Source organism: Leopardus geoffroyi, chromosome A1 (genome assembly GCF_018350155.1).
Source record: "Leopardus geoffroyi isolate Oge1 chromosome A1, O.geoffroyi_Oge1_pat1.0, whole genome shotgun sequence".
NCBI classification, from domain to species: Eukaryota; Metazoa; Chordata; class Mammalia; order Carnivora; family Felidae; genus Leopardus; species Leopardus geoffroyi.
This window is the reverse complement of record NC_059326.1, coordinates 27661434-27677402: the sequence shown is the minus strand read 5'-3', so window position 1 is coordinate 27677402 and position 15969 is coordinate 27661434. Positions and strand designations below refer to the sequence as shown.

At 36.5% G+C, this 15969-nt stretch overlaps 1 protein-coding gene across 1 annotated transcript in view; it reads left to right on the top strand.

Annotated features, from left to right (window-relative positions):
• Nucleotides 1–15969, top strand: part of DNAJC15 (DnaJ heat shock protein family (Hsp40) member C15) — a 70470-nt gene that overhangs the window by 37603 nt on the left and 16898 nt on the right. The window contains exons 4-5 of the mRNA XM_045477522.1: nt 6007–6083; nt 15789–15859. Coding sequence (XP_045333478.1) covers nt 6007–6083; nt 15789–15859 — 148 coding nt within the window. The remainder of the gene's footprint in view (nt 1–6006; nt 6084–15788; nt 15860–15969) is intronic.

Genomic DNA, 15969 nt, shown 5'->3' with positions numbered 1-15969 from the left:
GTTAGTCATCAGCTGCTGGCTCCTTGGAAATCTGGTGAGCCAGTATGAGGGAAGAACAGAAGTTTCTGCTCAGGGGCCACCTGGCTGGCTCAGTCAGTGGAGCCTGCAACTCTAGGCTCATGAGTCTGAGCCCCATATTGAGTGTAGATTACTTAAAAAAAAATCTCTGCTCAGACTGAACCTCAGTGCCCACATACATGCTTTCCTGTATACTCTCAGCCACATTTTCTGGTAACTGAGACTCTCAGCCGGAATTTCTTGTGTTCTTATTCTTACTCCTTTGTAAGCAGCCTGTTTCGGTTTTCTTTTGTTGTTTGTGTTTTAGGTTTTTAGTTTTTTGGTAATTTTTATTTGTTTTTTAACTCTGGAAGTTTTGGGTTTTTTTTTTTTCTTTATTACTGATGTTCTGAAATTTCACAGGTATTCTCAGTGAAATTTAAGTGAAAACTCCCTATCTTTTATTCTAGAAGATTCTCCTATACTTTTTCTTTAATTATTTTTTCTTTTACATTTTCTCTCTTTTCTGTTGCTGGAACTCTTACTAGAGATACATTGGACCTCTGAGTCTATCCTTTATGTCACTGAACAGTTTCTTTCTTATTTTTCATCTTCTTATCTTTTTGTTTTACATTCCGTAGTATTTCCATAGCTTATCTTCCAGATCACCAGATTGGGTTTTAGCAATGGCCAGTCTGTTATTTAATCCATCACTAAATGTTTTACTTCAGTAATATTTAATATCTCTTTTCATAGCAATTTACTCTTTTATGGATATAAGATACTAATTTGAAAATTGTCAAGTCCTCTTCTGCTTTCTGATTTACCTCCTTCCTCCAAAAGCCAGTTGTTACTTGTTCATCTTTCTTCTGTTTTATTGCCCCTGTGGTATTGGATTTGTTCAAATGTCTGACAATCCTTGGTTATTGGTGTATGTTTGTGAGGACTGAGTTGAATAATATAAATGTTATAATAGTATAACAGTTTGGTAAACTCACTTTATTAAAAAAATTTTTTTTAATGTTTATTTATTTTTGAGAGACAGAGCACAAGCAGGGGAGGGGCAGAGAGAGAGGGAGACATAGAATCTGAAGCAGGCTCCAGGCTCTGAGCTGTCAGCACAGAGCCTGACCTGGGGCTCGGACTCACAGACCATGAGATCATGACCTGAGCCAAAGTTGTACACTTTAATGGACTGAGCCACCCAGGTGGCCCCTGTACATTCACTTTAATTGAACGAGAGTGTTGATAGTGGGCTGTGAATACAAAGATGGTTTATGTCAACAGGCATGTCTTCCAAAGCAAGGAACCCAGAGGCAGGCTTGAGACCTCCAGAGAGAGGTTGAGGAAAGATTAAGCACTGTGTATATTTCATTCCTTGGCATAACTGTCCCCCTCACTGGCCTCCTGGGTTCTGTAGTGTGATCTGCTAGTACTCTCCTTTGCTTCTGTTGGGACCTACCACCCACAATGAGATACATCTCAGGCTAGTAGTTGTTTTTCTTAGCCAGAGGGCAAAAATGGCAGGTGGTGGGCCCCTTATGCTCTGTGTTAATGGAGTTAGAAATGGTCATCTCTGCTGTTCTGGTTTAATTAATTATCCTGATGTCATTATTATATTTGTTGACTCTAAAGTTAGTGTTTTCTTTATTTCCTGGGAAGGCTTTTCCACTTTCCTCTCGTGTTTGAAGCTGCAGTGATGTTTTTGTGTCTTTAATTGTAATCTTACCTGTTTTCAGCTTTCTGGTTTTCTCTTTGTCTCATTTCTTGTTTTCTAGGCCTCATATGGACTTTTCTGTTTAAAAATATCTCTCTTCTTATTTCAGAGGCACTTTAGGAAGCAAAAGACCTTTTTTTATTCAATCTTCTGTTTTGAACCAGTAGTTTTTTTGCTTGACCTTTCATATGTTAGTTAGTATCAGTTATAAACTCAGTCAGTGTTTACCCCTAATTTTTTTCCTGGGGAAGAAACCCAAGTCACTCATCTTCTTCTGAGGCTTTTCTTTTTCTTTTTAATTTTTTAAAATGTTTTTATTTATTTTTGAGACAGAGAGAGACAGAGCATGAGCAGGGGAGGGGCAGAGAGAGAGGGAGACACAGAATCCAAAGCAGGCTCCGGGCTCCGAGCTGTCAGCACAGAGCCTGATGCGGGGCTCGAACTCACGGACTGTATGATCATGACTTGAGCCCAAGTTGGACATCTAACCGACTTAGCCACCCAGGCGCCCCGAGGCTTTTATTTTTCTATTTGTGAAAATGTCCCTTTATTTGAATATAGTTTTTAAAAATTGGACTTCTTTTGTTTTATGGTTAAGTGAATTTCATGGAAACAACACAAATTAAAATCGTACCTCTGTGGCTCTATAAACGAAATAGATTATTGTAAATAATAGGAGATTATAGTTTATGGTAAATTTATTTCTTCTTAAGATTATGGAATGATATAGTTCTTCTTTGGTTGTGTGGAGGGCTTTTGTATTTTAAGCTCTTGGCTGAGCCAATTAACGAAGTTTTGTTGAACTTGGTTCATTTCATATCTCCTTTGATAATATGTGACACCATGGCATTTAATGCTAATTTCAGAACGAAAATGATTTTGAGGTATGTTGTTTATGTATATAATTTATGGATAGAATAACACAAAATAATAATTTGTAAGGTGCAGGGTATATTTCAAATGGCAGCATAAAAGTCGTGGCATCCTGTTTCTATTTTTGGAAATTCTGTTAGAAAAATATAACCATTTACTCTATTTGATGGAGTTTTTGTATAGTTAAACTGTTCCTTATAGATATGCAGAGATTAACTTATTCATAAGAAGGTCAGTGTTTTAGGGTATGAGTCTCATCTAGATGCTATATTTTAAGTAGCTTTTTCTAGGGCACCTGGGTGGCTCAGTTGGTTAAGCATCCAGCATCAGCTGAGGTCCTGATCTCACGGTCCATGGGTTCGAGCTCTGTGTCAGGCTCTGTGCTGACAGCTCAGAGCCTGGAGCCTGCTTCGGATTCTGTGGAATCTGAATTCTGTCTCTCTCTGCCCCTCCCTGACTCACTCTGCTGTGTCTCTGTTTCTCTCAAAAATAAATACACATTACAAAGAATTAAAAAAAAATTTAAGTAGTTTTTTCTGTGTCTCCTTTTCTACCTGGGCAAACCAGAAAGTAAATCAATTGCTCTGATACAATACCTGCTGTTAGGGCTAATGAGTTTCTGACTCATGGGGTGACACTTCATGAAACATCAGTTTATCATGTTTATTATGCTGAGATTTTGGAGTTCCCTAAGGTAAATAAATACTTACAGAAATGTCAGGGAGTAAGGTACGTATCTAGTAAAAATTTTGATCTGTTGAGAGAAAACTTAAAACTAGCTGTTATTCCTCTGTGAAGTCCCCTCGTTCTTTATATAATCTCCATGTGCATGTGTGTGTATAATTTGTCCAGGTTACTATGTGTACTTCCATAATTTGATTCTTTTGCCCCCCTTACAACTTAGAGACGGGTATTTTTAGTTTTCTTTCTAGATTGTAAATTACTTGAAACTTGAAATAGTACGTCCTATCCCTCACGGCACTGGTGCATTGATACATTAGCATCTATGTGATAAGGATGGAACTTGACCTGTCTCTTTTGAAATGTTGCTGGCATGTAATAGGTGCTGAAGTGTTTGTGAAATGAATTAATTGCCAGGGAATTATTCCCAGGTGGAAATTTATATCAAGCTGTTCAAAGAGAGCAGCTTATATAAATGACCAGATCTGGCTCCCTGGGACTCATTTTTAAGTTTGTTTTCTTGGTCTTTTATTTAGTCCTCCTTTTTAAAAAAAATTATACGAATAGTCTGTGTTCATTGTTGAAAACTTAGGAAATAAAAATAAAGAAGAAAAAAAAATTATTCATAACGTCACCAACCAGAAGTAACATTTTAGTGTATATATACTTTCAGAGTTTGTTTTATGTAAACATACACTTATTTATCTTTCCTTACAAAAATAAAGTTTCATGTTTCAGAAACATGTATACAGTACAGTCATCGGTGCATTTTTTTTTTTCCTTCTAAAGTTGAGTTCGTGCATCCTGTTGCTTTGTTACGAGCTCCTAAAGAGCTGTCTCCCATTCCTTCTCTCCTGTTCTCTCTCAAACCCAGTCTCATCAGACTCTCACTCCTACTCCCTGCAACTCTTGTCAAGGACTTTGACCTCTTTGATAAATCTAGCAGTCAGTTCTCAGCTCACATCTGATTTGACCTACAGAAGTGTTTGAAACTTTTCCCTTCCTTACTTTGGGCTGCTTTTCCTTCAGCCTTACTGCTGGTCCTACTCAGTCTGCTTACGGATTCCTCTCCATTTGTGTGCCCCTAAAACCTGCAATCTCTAGGGCTCACTGTTTGGACTTCTTACCTACTCTTACTCCTTAGGTGATCTCATTCAGTCTCATGGCTTTACATACTGTCTATATACACTCGTGACTCCTAAATGTTATCTCCAGGTCAGACTTCTCCATTTAGATATTTAACAGACATTTCAAACTCAATATATCCAAAACCAGTCTCCTGATACCTATTACCCTCAATAAACAACTGCTCCCTCTCTAAGTCATTTAGTGGCAGTTTGGCAATTTAGGCCAGAAACCTTAAAGTCATTTGCAGTTTAAGTTCCTTGGAACTGAGACAAAGCAGACAGACAGAAATTAGCAAGCTGGTAGTTCATCAGGGAGTGCTTTTAGGATCAACAGCTCCAGAAGGGAAGAGAAGGAAGGACGGAAGGACAATTTAGGCTGCAGTAGGCCTCAGCCAACCCCATAGTGAGCTCTGAAGCATGGGTAGCTCATTGTGGTTGTCCCAGGTTGGGGCAAGGAGCCACAAGACTGAATGATGTCACTTGATAAGTGAATATAGATAGGCAGTTTAAGGACTGAACTCAATGAACCACAATGTTTATACCCTCATATCAACCAGTCATTAAATAGAAAACTGCCCTGGGAAGGGGGCCTGAGCTTGACTTTCTTTAGCCAAGGCAACTCCTCTAACGAGTCTGACAGCTGAGTGCTGTGTGCCAGCAACAGCCCCAACGTCCACGAAGTAAGTCCTTCACGTCTGAAGGGGGAGCTGCACGTGTATAGCAGTGTTTACTGCATCATCTTTAATCCCTTATTCATATCCCTTATGTAATCTGCCAAGCAAATTATTAGTTTTCCTTTCAGAATACATCTAGAATGTGACCAGTTTCAAACTACCTCCTCTATTACCACGTTGGCCCATACCACCATCATCTCTTGCCTAGGTTATTGTTATCTCAAGAGCTCTTAACTGGTCTCCTGATTCTCTCCTGCTCCTTTCTTCCTATTCTTCACATGGTATGTAGAGTAATCCTTTCAAACGAAAGCCAAATGACATGACTCCAGTGCCCTGGTTTCTCCTACCATTGAGAATAGAATCCTAAAGATTGCTGCTACTTACAGGGCCCCCCACAATCTGGCCCCTAGTTGCCTCTCTGATACTACGGTCTTCCTTGCTCATGCATTGCCAGCCACCTTTCAGTGACCTTTCAGTCCAGTTTTGTGCTCTCTCTTGGCCTTGCTGTCTGCTATTCTGACGTCCTCCCCACTTTGTCAGTTCCTCCTCTTCCTCTTCCTTCTCTCTCAGCCAGTCCAGTGGGTAAAAAAGATGTGTGTCATATCAATATTAAATGACTTGTCAAGGTTACCCAATGAGAAAATTATTGCAGAGCTTAGGAAGAGTTCAAGCCTTTGCTTCTGTTGATTGCTTTGATTCTGTTATATCTTAGTGTAGAAAAATTAATGTATTTGAATGTGAAAAAATTGTTAATGTTTTTTAAGTTCGTCTTGGTCATAGTTTCTTGTAAAGGATCATTGTTTAGTGCCCTCCCCCCCTACAGTTTCAGGTTGCCTTGTAGTAAAATGCATTACTCTTATTGCAGCTATGATAGGTTTGAGGTCCTGCCACCTCATACATGCAACTAATTATTTCATGCTCTTTCTTTCCTGTACAGAGCCTTTCATCCTACTATAAAGGAGGATTTGAACAGAAAATGAGTAGGCGAGAAGCTAGTCTTATTTTGGGTATAAGGTAGGTGAGCTACATAAGTCTTATTTTATTCTGTGGCCAAGCTTGTCTTGAAAAAGGGAGAAAATGTTACAGTAAAGTTTTCCTTATATTTTAAATTATGAATAGGAAGCAGAGGAAAAAATAAAAATTTTTACATTTTAAAAGCCCAAATCCCTAAAAATATCAGGCAAAGATGTGATGTGTCCTTATTCCTTAACAAGGGGTTCTGAGCTCTTATGTTTGAATACAGTACTAAAATTTCAAAGCAATTGTCAAAATCTCCCTTACTGTGATACCCCATTCTTTCTGAACTCAGTTTTATAATTTATTATCTATCATATTTTTTTTTTTTTAATTTTTTTTTTTCAACGTTTATTTATTTTTGGGACAGAGAGAGACAGAGCATGAACGGGGGAGGGGCAGAGAGAGAGGGAGACACAGAATCGGAAACAGGCTCCAGGCTCTGAGCCATCAGCCCAGAGCCTGACGCGGGGCTCGAACTCCCGGACCGCGAGATCGTGACCTGGCTGAAGTCGGACGCTTAACCGACTGCGCCACCCAGGCGCCCCATATCATATTTTCTGTTATAATATAGGATCTATTTCACAGTTCTTTTCTATTTTCACAATTTGACATCTAGCATATTTTATTATAATTGTTTCACCCTAGTATCTATTGTGTGACTTTGGACCACATAGGAGAAAGCTAATGATGTTGTGTGATTGCTCTGTGATAACATTTAACACTTAAAGTTGAGAATATGCCCCCTGCCATTTAGTTGCTAGTCGCTATATTCATTTGTTTACCTTATGTTCCCTTAGAGCCCACTCAAATTTTTGTGGGGGTTGGTTACAGTATGTCATCTGCAGCAGATCTGATGATGATTTAGTCAACATCATTAAGCAGAATAGGTCGTAAAGTCCTGTATTGATACAGTTTTTTGGATCTCTTGTAGATTTGCACATTTTTAAGGCCAAAACATGTTATTATTTCTTTTGACTTAGCAAGAAAAGAAAAGGGGTAGGGAGCAAAGGAAATGGTTCGGTTGAGCTTGGTGCTTTATTTAAATATAAGAGATGAAGTTTCTCGCTGAGAATAGGTTTTAGGTAGGGGAGGGAACCAAAATAGGAAGTTGGCTCTATTTCTGACCATTCTTTGCTTTAATATTATTCAGGATGGCCTTGTTATTTTTCTGGAACTATTATTGGGCCCCCATAGCATCCCATTCATAGTCCTGAAATGTGAATATGGAACTTACTATAAAACCAAACACAAAGGTTTTTGAGAATATCAGTCGATATCATCCAAAGCATTCCTGTTGTTATGACAGGTAATTAAGAGTTGACTTAAGATTTCTGTTTTTAAAGGTTTATCTTGTTAACCTAGAAACTGTAGAAAATTTCACAAAGATAATTTGCTGGTTAAGCGTATATACTCTCAGGGAGTCTGGGTGGCTCATTTGGTTAAGTGTCAGACTCCTGATTTCAGCTCAGGCCATGATCTGACAGTTTATGAGAGTGAGTCCCGAATCTGGCTCTGCGCTGACAGTGTGGAGCCTGCTTGGGATTCTCTCCCTCCCTCTCTCTCTCTGCTCCTCCCCTGCTCACTTGCATGCACATGTGCTCTCTCTCACAATGTAAACAGAAAAGTATATGCTCTTAACAGGTGAATCTATGAATACCAGTTTTACCATTTACTAGCTGCATGACCTCAGTGTCCTCATTTGTAAAATAGAGATAATAATAGTTTCTGTCTGGTAGGGTTGTTGTGGAGACCAATACATAGATAATTCTGCACGTAAACACAGCACTTAGTGCCACAAGATTAGAGAACGCCACTCAGTCCCATGAACCCCACTTCCCAAGTCCCAGTCACGTGCATTCCGGGGAATAGTTTGTATTCCTTGATGTAGGCAACATGATATTTAAAGTTATATTTCAATTTCATGGTGAAATTGTCTGTACTGGAGATACATCCGAGCTTTATTTAATTTTTGTACTGTGTTTAAGAACTAGGATTCTCCCATCCTGTTTAATCTTTAGAATAACAAATAAATGTCTTATGTATTAACAAATAACAACAAATACCAGCTGAGCCAAACAGATTCTTATCCTGCTTCTGTCACTGAAGCACTGCATTATAGGATCCCAGTCAAGTTATTTTTAGCTTTTCTGCCCTTCAGTTTCTTCATTTTTGAATGGAGTTAGTAATATTTAGCCTTGTTGAAATAATATAAAATGATATGACGATACCTTTTTATAATAGTGCCTACCAAATAACAGATGCTAAATAAATGTTGGCTCCTCTTTCTTCCCGTTTGTATCACAAATGCAGAAGCTAAATATTTGCCCTTTACATATTAAACAGAAAGGTAACCCTTATTTGCTTTCCTCTAGCCTTTTCTTTCAGTCAGGTAGTGTTGTTTTTGAGAAGACTCTTCAAGATGTGAATACGTTGCTGTGGCTCCCTTCTCTGTGATCATTGAATCTAAACTACTTAGACTATGTAACAAGTAGGTAGAGGCACAGTGGAGCTGACTGTTGATGACCTATTAAAAAAATACTCTATATGCTATTAGATGAGTCTATGCATTCTTATTGATTTCTCGAAGCCTAAAATATTTTACCGAGCGGTCCAGGAAAACTATTGTTCATACTTGTTACTTTCTGAAATGATGCACATTTGAGATTTTCATACTTTCTGAACACTCCTGTGGAATTATGTTAAGCTAAATGTTATTCAAAAGACCAATAGTAAAAGTGATGAAACCAAAACTGCTCCATTTGCCACGAGATTAGAGAACACCACTCAGTCCCATGAACCCCACTTCCCAAGTCCCAGTCACACGCATTCCTGGGAACAGTTTGTATTCCTTGATGTAGGCAACATGATATTTAAAGTTATATTTCAATTTCACGGTGAAATTGTCCGTACTGGAGATATATCCGAGCTTTATTTAATTTTTGTACTGTTTAAGAACTAGGATTCTCCCATCCCGTTTAATCTTTAGAATAACAAATAAAGGTACTAAAGTGTATTAAATTCCTAGAGCCTTAATATAGCAGTCAGGAAAAGGGAATAAATTCTGCAGGCACACAAGAATATTTCCCTTATCCCCAGAGCTCACCACTAGGACTCTGATCATTATTATCTTAAAGGCATAATGTTTTGAATGGCCATACTTGTACATAGAAACTTTCCTTGCATTTCTTACTTCCTTCAGTATATTTCAGTGGTTGGCAGACTACATTGTACATAATGCTTTATGGGCTTTTATGTACAAAACCAAGTGTTAAAGGCAATGTAAGTGATTATGAACGATAATCTATGAGATATAATTATCAAGGATAATTTTCAGATTTTGTCCTACATGCTAAATTAAAGTTTAATATCCAGGGTAAGATGCAACTTACCATTTATACTCCCCCCAAAGAACATAGAATGTACATTTGGATTTTACCCAACTTACATCTTCATTATCTAGTGGTTCACATTTGATTTGTTTTATGAAATGTTTTTTAAAGCGCCTCTTTTTCCATTTTAAGATTTTCTGCAATACAGTAATCCTTTATAGTGTCAGTGTTTACTAATATAGAGCCATTATTTGAAGGAGTTTACCTTTTAGAGCCATTTTGTTTTGGAGGACTATATAAAATGCATTAAGCACATATTGCATATTCAATACTGGATGTTATTTTAAGATACAAATCATAGCTTCTGCTCTTTAGTATCTGCCTTAAGAAGACATGTCAAATACATGCAGAACAACTAGAAAGTATAACTAATAAAGGAAAGAAGGGCTGTAGAGCACCACACAAGAGAATGAGAAATGTAAGTTTGCGGCAGGAAACTAACCATACTGGAATTAAAAAAAATAATGTGTGTTCCATTTCTTAATAGGCAATTAATAAAGTATTCACAGCCATGATGTAATTTTAATGACTTATTTTTCAAAACTTAGTAGTCTTTAGAATCAGGCTTGATTATCCGGGAAGTATCTACAAACCAAAAAGTAAGTTTGAAATGGTCCCCCAAAGGACTTTCATAAGCCAAAAGGAATACCCTAAAGTCCTTATACTAAAAGACTTTTTTATTATTAAAAAGGTTTTTTTAATTTAAAAAATTTCCCTCTTGTTTCATTGAGATATAATTGACATATAACATTGTATATTAGTTTAAGATGTATAACATAATGATTTGACATATGTATAATATGTACAGATTGCAAAATGGTTACCATAACAACTTTAGCTAACATCCTTCACCTCACATAGTTACAGATGTATTTTTTCTTGTGATGAGAACTTTTAAGATCTACTGTTCTAGCACCTTTCAAATATAAACTACAGCATTGTTGACTGTAGTCACCATGCTGTATATTCCATCCCCAGGACTCACTTATCTTATAACTGTAAGTTGTACCTTTTGACTACCTTCACTCATTTCCCCCACCCTTCTCCTCTTGCCTCTGGCAACCACCAGTCTGTTCTGTTTTTGGGAGTTTGGCTTTTTTAGATTCCACATATAAATGAGATCATACAGTATTTGTCTTTCTGTCTTTGATTTTTTACTTAGCATAATGCTGTCAGGGTCAATTCATGTTGTCACCAAGTAGCAAGATTTTCTTCTTTTTAATGACTGAAAAATATTCTGGTGTGTGTGTGTGTGTGTGTGTGTGTGTGTGTGTGTGACATTTTTCATTCATTCATCTGCCCATGGACACAGGTTGTTTCCATGTCTTGCTACAGTGAACATGGGGGTGCTGATATCTCTTTGAGAGACTGATACTTTTTTTTAAGTTTATTCATTTACTTTTGAGAGAGACAGAGACAGCATGAGTGGAGGAGGGGCAGAGAGAGGGAGAGAGAGAATCCCGAGCAGGCTCCACACTGTCAGCACAGAGCCCAATGAGGGGCTCAAACTCACAAAACCAAGACATCATGACCCGAGCCGAAAGCAAGAGTTGGACAGTGAACCGACTGAACCACCCAGGCGTCCTGAGAGTGATTTTATTTCCTTCAGATATATACCTAGAAGTAGAATTCCTGGATCATGTGGTAGTTTTATTTTTAATTTTTTCAGAGCCTCCATACTGTTCCATAGTAGCTGTACCAGTCTACATTTCCACCAACAGTGTACAGGGGTTCCCTTCACATCTTTCTAACACTTGTTTGTCTCTGGTCTTTGTGATGGTAGTCATTCTAGAAGGTGTGATGTGATATTTCATTGTTGTTTTGATTTGCATTTTCCCTGATGACCAGTGATGCTGATCACCTTTGTGTGTACCTGTATGCCATTTTATGTTTTTGGAAAAATGTCTAGTGAGATCCTCCACTCATTTTAAAATGAGATCTATCTATCATCTGTCTGTCTGTCCGTCTATCTATCTTTGCTATTGAATTGTATGAGTTCTTTATATATTTTGGATATAACCTCTTATCAGATATATGATTTGCAAATATTTTGTCTTATTCCATAGGTTGTTTTTTCACTTTGTTGATGGTTTTCCTTTCTGTGTAGAAACTTCTTAAACTTTGATGGAGTCCCATTGTTTTAATTTTGTTGCCTAGCTTTTGATTTCAGATTTTAAAAATTACTGCCAAGAACGATGTCAAGGAGTTTACCCCCTGTGTTTTATTCTAGGAGTTTTATGGTTTCAGGTCTTTAGTTCAAGGCTTTAATCTATTTTGAGTTGATTTTGTGTATGGTATAAGGGTCCAGTTTTATTCCTTTGCATGTCAGCTGTCCAAATTTCCCAACGCCATATTGACAAGACTATCTTTTACTTGTTTTACATTTTTGGCTCCTTTGTCATAAACTAATTGACCATATATACATGGGTTTATTTCTGAGGTCTCTCAGAACTGTTTCATTGATCTGCGTGTTTCTTTCTAAGTTAATATTATACTGTTTTGATTTTTATAGCTTTGTAATATACTTTAATTGCAGGAGGTGTGATGCCTCCAGCTTTGTCATTTACCAAGATCTTTGGCTGTTTGGAGTCTTTTGTGGTTCCATACAAATTTTAAGATTGTTTGTTCTATCTTTGTGAAAAATGCCTTTGGAATTTTGATAGGTCTTTCATTGAATCTGTAGATTGCTTTGAATAGTATGGACATGTTAACAAATTTCTTCCAACTTATGAGCATGGAATATCTTTCTATTTATTAGTGTTTTCAATTTCTTTCATCAGAATTTTACAGTTTTCATTGTACAGGTCTTAACTTCATTGATTAAGTTTATTACTAGGTATTTTATTCTTCTTGATGCAATTGTGAAAGGGATCATTTTCTTTTTTTCTTTTTTTGGAGAGAGAGAGTGTGTGTGTGTACATGTGAGCAGGGGTAGGGGCAAAGGGAGAGGAAGAGAGAGAGTCTTAAGCAGGCTCCACATCCAGCACAGAGCCTGATACGGGGCTTAATCTCACGACTCTGAGATCATGACCCGAGTCAAAATCAAGAGTCAGATACCTAACTGATTGAGTCATCCAGGCACCAGTGGGGTTGTTTTCTTAATTTCTCTTTCTGATTATTTGTTATTAGTATATAGAAAGGTAACAGATTTTTGTATATTGATTTTATATCCTCCAACTTTACTGAATTTGTTGATCGGTTCTAAGTTTCAGGGTTTTCTTTATATAATATCATGTAATCTGCAGTTTTACTTCTTTGTTTCCAATTTGGATGCCTTTCATTTCTTTATCTTGCCTAATTGCTCTATGACTTCTAGTACTATGTTGGATAAAAGTGGTGAGAGCAGGCAACCTTGTGTTGTATCTGATCTTAGGGGAAAAACTTTGAGCTTTTCACCATTGAGTGTGATATTTGCTATGCATTTGTCATATGGCCTTTATCATGTTGAAATATGTTCCCTCTATACCCATTTTGTTGAGAGTTTTTATCATGAGTGGGTGCTGAATTTTGTCAAATGGTTTTTCTGTGTCTTTGGGGAGATCATATGATTTTTATCCTGTATTTTGTTTCACATTTATGGTGTTTCACATAGATAGGTGGATGTTGAACCATCCTTTCGTCCCTGGAGTACTCCTACTTGTTCATGATGTATGATCCTTTTACTAATATTTTGTTGAGGACTTTTGCATCTATGTTCATCAGGGATATTGACCTATAATTTTCTTTTCTATAGTGTCCTTGTCCGCTTGTGGTGTCAGGATAATACTGGTCTCATAAAATGAATTTGGAAATGTTTCTTCTTGTTTTTTGAAAAGTTTGAGGGGAATTGGTATTCTTTAAATGTTTGGTAGATTTCATTTAAGCCATAGGTCCTGAGCTTTTCTTTGTTGGGAGGTTTTTGATTAATGATTTAATCTCAGTATTAATAATTGGTCTGCTCAGCTTTTCTGTTTCATCCTGATTCAATCTTGGTAGGTTGTATGTTTCTGGGATTTATCTGTTTCTTCTACATTTCCATTTTGTGGATGTATAATTGTTAATATAGTCTCTAATGATCCTTTGTATTTCTGTGGTATCACTTTTAATGTCTTCTCTTTCATTTCTGATTTTATTTGAGTACTGTCTTCTTTTTTCTTGGTGAGTATAGCTAATGGTTTGTCTATTTTGATTATCTAAAAAAAAAATAACTTAGTTTCATTGATCTTTTGTCATCTTTTTAGTCACTGTTTCATTTATTTTTACTCTAATCCTTGTTATTTCCTTCCTTCAGCTAAGTTTGGTCTTAGTTTTTCCTTTTTTTTCTAGTTCCCTGGGGGATAAAGGAGGTTATTTATTTGAGCTCTTTCTTTTTTCTTAATATAGGCATTTATTACTATAAACTTTCCTCTTAAAACTGCTTTTGCTGCATCCTATAAATTTGTTACATTATATTTCCATTTTCTTTTGTCTCAATATTTTTTCTCTTTTGATTTCGTCTTTGACTCAAGACATTTTTTATTGATAGAAGAATGTTTCATATGCTTATTGCTTTAACATGTTTGGTGATCTGGTATTTAACCTCAGAAGATTAGAAGTAGTAAGTAATGGTCAAGGAATAGCTAGAGACTGGAACAATGGCAGAATCAAGGCTTGACAGCTGATAGCAAGGGAGGCAGTTCTAAAAGTAAATAGAAAAACTTAAATGGAAAGCATTCTAGAACTCTTTAAAACAAGGGTAAGCAAATCTCTGCAGACCTTAAGAATTTCTTTGCACTGAATTTATACTCATGATAATACTTTTGAGTCCTTCAAGAGACGTCAAATTAGGTTATTTATACCCCACTTTTGAAAGGAAATATGTAATGTACTTTCATAAGCATCCTTTGTCTTCATAATAATTACTAAAAACTATTTATTTTTGAACACTTTGAACACTGTATATGATGGTATGCTAATCCTTTTACTTGCATTATCTAATATATCCTTAGAATAATCCTGGGAGGTGGTTTATTGTGTCCATTTTACTTAGGAGAGTTTAAGTGAGCAAGACAGAGTTTTGTAGCTAATGAGTGGTGGAATCTGGATGTTAAACCTATGTCTGAATATCTCTCTAAAAGTACCTGCTTTTTAGCTATTGCAGTGTGGTTCATTCATATGAATTAAATTACTTTGAGTTTTGCAACAGCCATGCTATACTTTAAGTCAGTTGCTATTATCCCCATTTGAGACCCATAAATACTAAGTAGCTTAGATAAGATAATATAGCTATTAATAAGCAATACCAGAATTTTGTTGTTGTTAGTGTTAATTTTGTTTCCTTGCCTGGAGAATGTGCTAGTGAGAAACATTTCCAATACTGGATAGATTAGTTTTTACTGAAATAATTTTAGGTTTATTTAACTTTCTCCTTTAATTTTTGTTTACAGCATAGGCTCTAACAGCTAGGCTTTTCCCATAGGTTTCTCCCAAGCTAAATAAATTATGAGCTATGAAATCTAACAGAAGACCATGGGGGAGGAGAAGAGGGGAAAAAAAGTTACAGAGACGGAGAGGGGCAAACCATTAGAGACTCTTAAGGACTGAGAACAAACTGAGGGTTGATGGCGGGTAGGGGAGAGGGAAAGTGGGTGATGGGTATGGAAGAGGGCACTTCTTGGGATGAGCACTGGGTGTTGTATGGAAACCAATTTAATAATAAATTATATTAAAAAATTATGAGTTATGAAGAGTTTTGAGATGCTCTGTTGAAACGTAATAATAATAAAAGCTAACTAGTTTGGAACACTTGATCTAGCACTTTGTTGGCTTTAACTGATTCAGTCCTTAACAGTTGCTCTGTGAGGAATATGTCTTTCTGAGCCCTGTTTTACAATGAGAAAACTGAAGTACGGGGAGGTTAAAAAATTTCACCAAGGTTACCCCTATCCTAAATAGGAATGGGATTAAAATCTGGTAGTCTAGGAGCTCTGGAGTCTGAATATGTGTCTATTACACACTATATAAAATACCTTCTCCTCAAATAACTTGAAGGATAAGTTTTCAAACTGAGTATAATCTATAGACTGTGACTGTCCTACCCTATATATTGTGTTTTATTTTTTAAAGTGATTAAGAATAGAGATTGGCATTACAAAGGAAGAAAAATGCATGTGACATTGAATCAATGGTTTATTTTGATAGTTAGTAAAATTAAGTGACAAGCTGTAATTTCATATTTATCCACAAGATGGTGAAATTCTCATTAGTTTTTAATTCCTTAAAACCCATATAAACTGTTAATTTATAATCTGCATTTGACACTATTTATTATAAGCACTTTAATTTCTTTTTACAGCCCATCTGCTGGCAAGGCCAAGATTAGAACAGCTCATAGGAGAATTATGATTTTGAATCACCCAGATAAAGGTAAGCAAAATTCCTAATTTTCAAAATATGTGGATGTGAATCTGCTCTGAATTTCTTTTCAGTTTACTTAAACTCATTATAAGTGATATATATATACACACACACACACA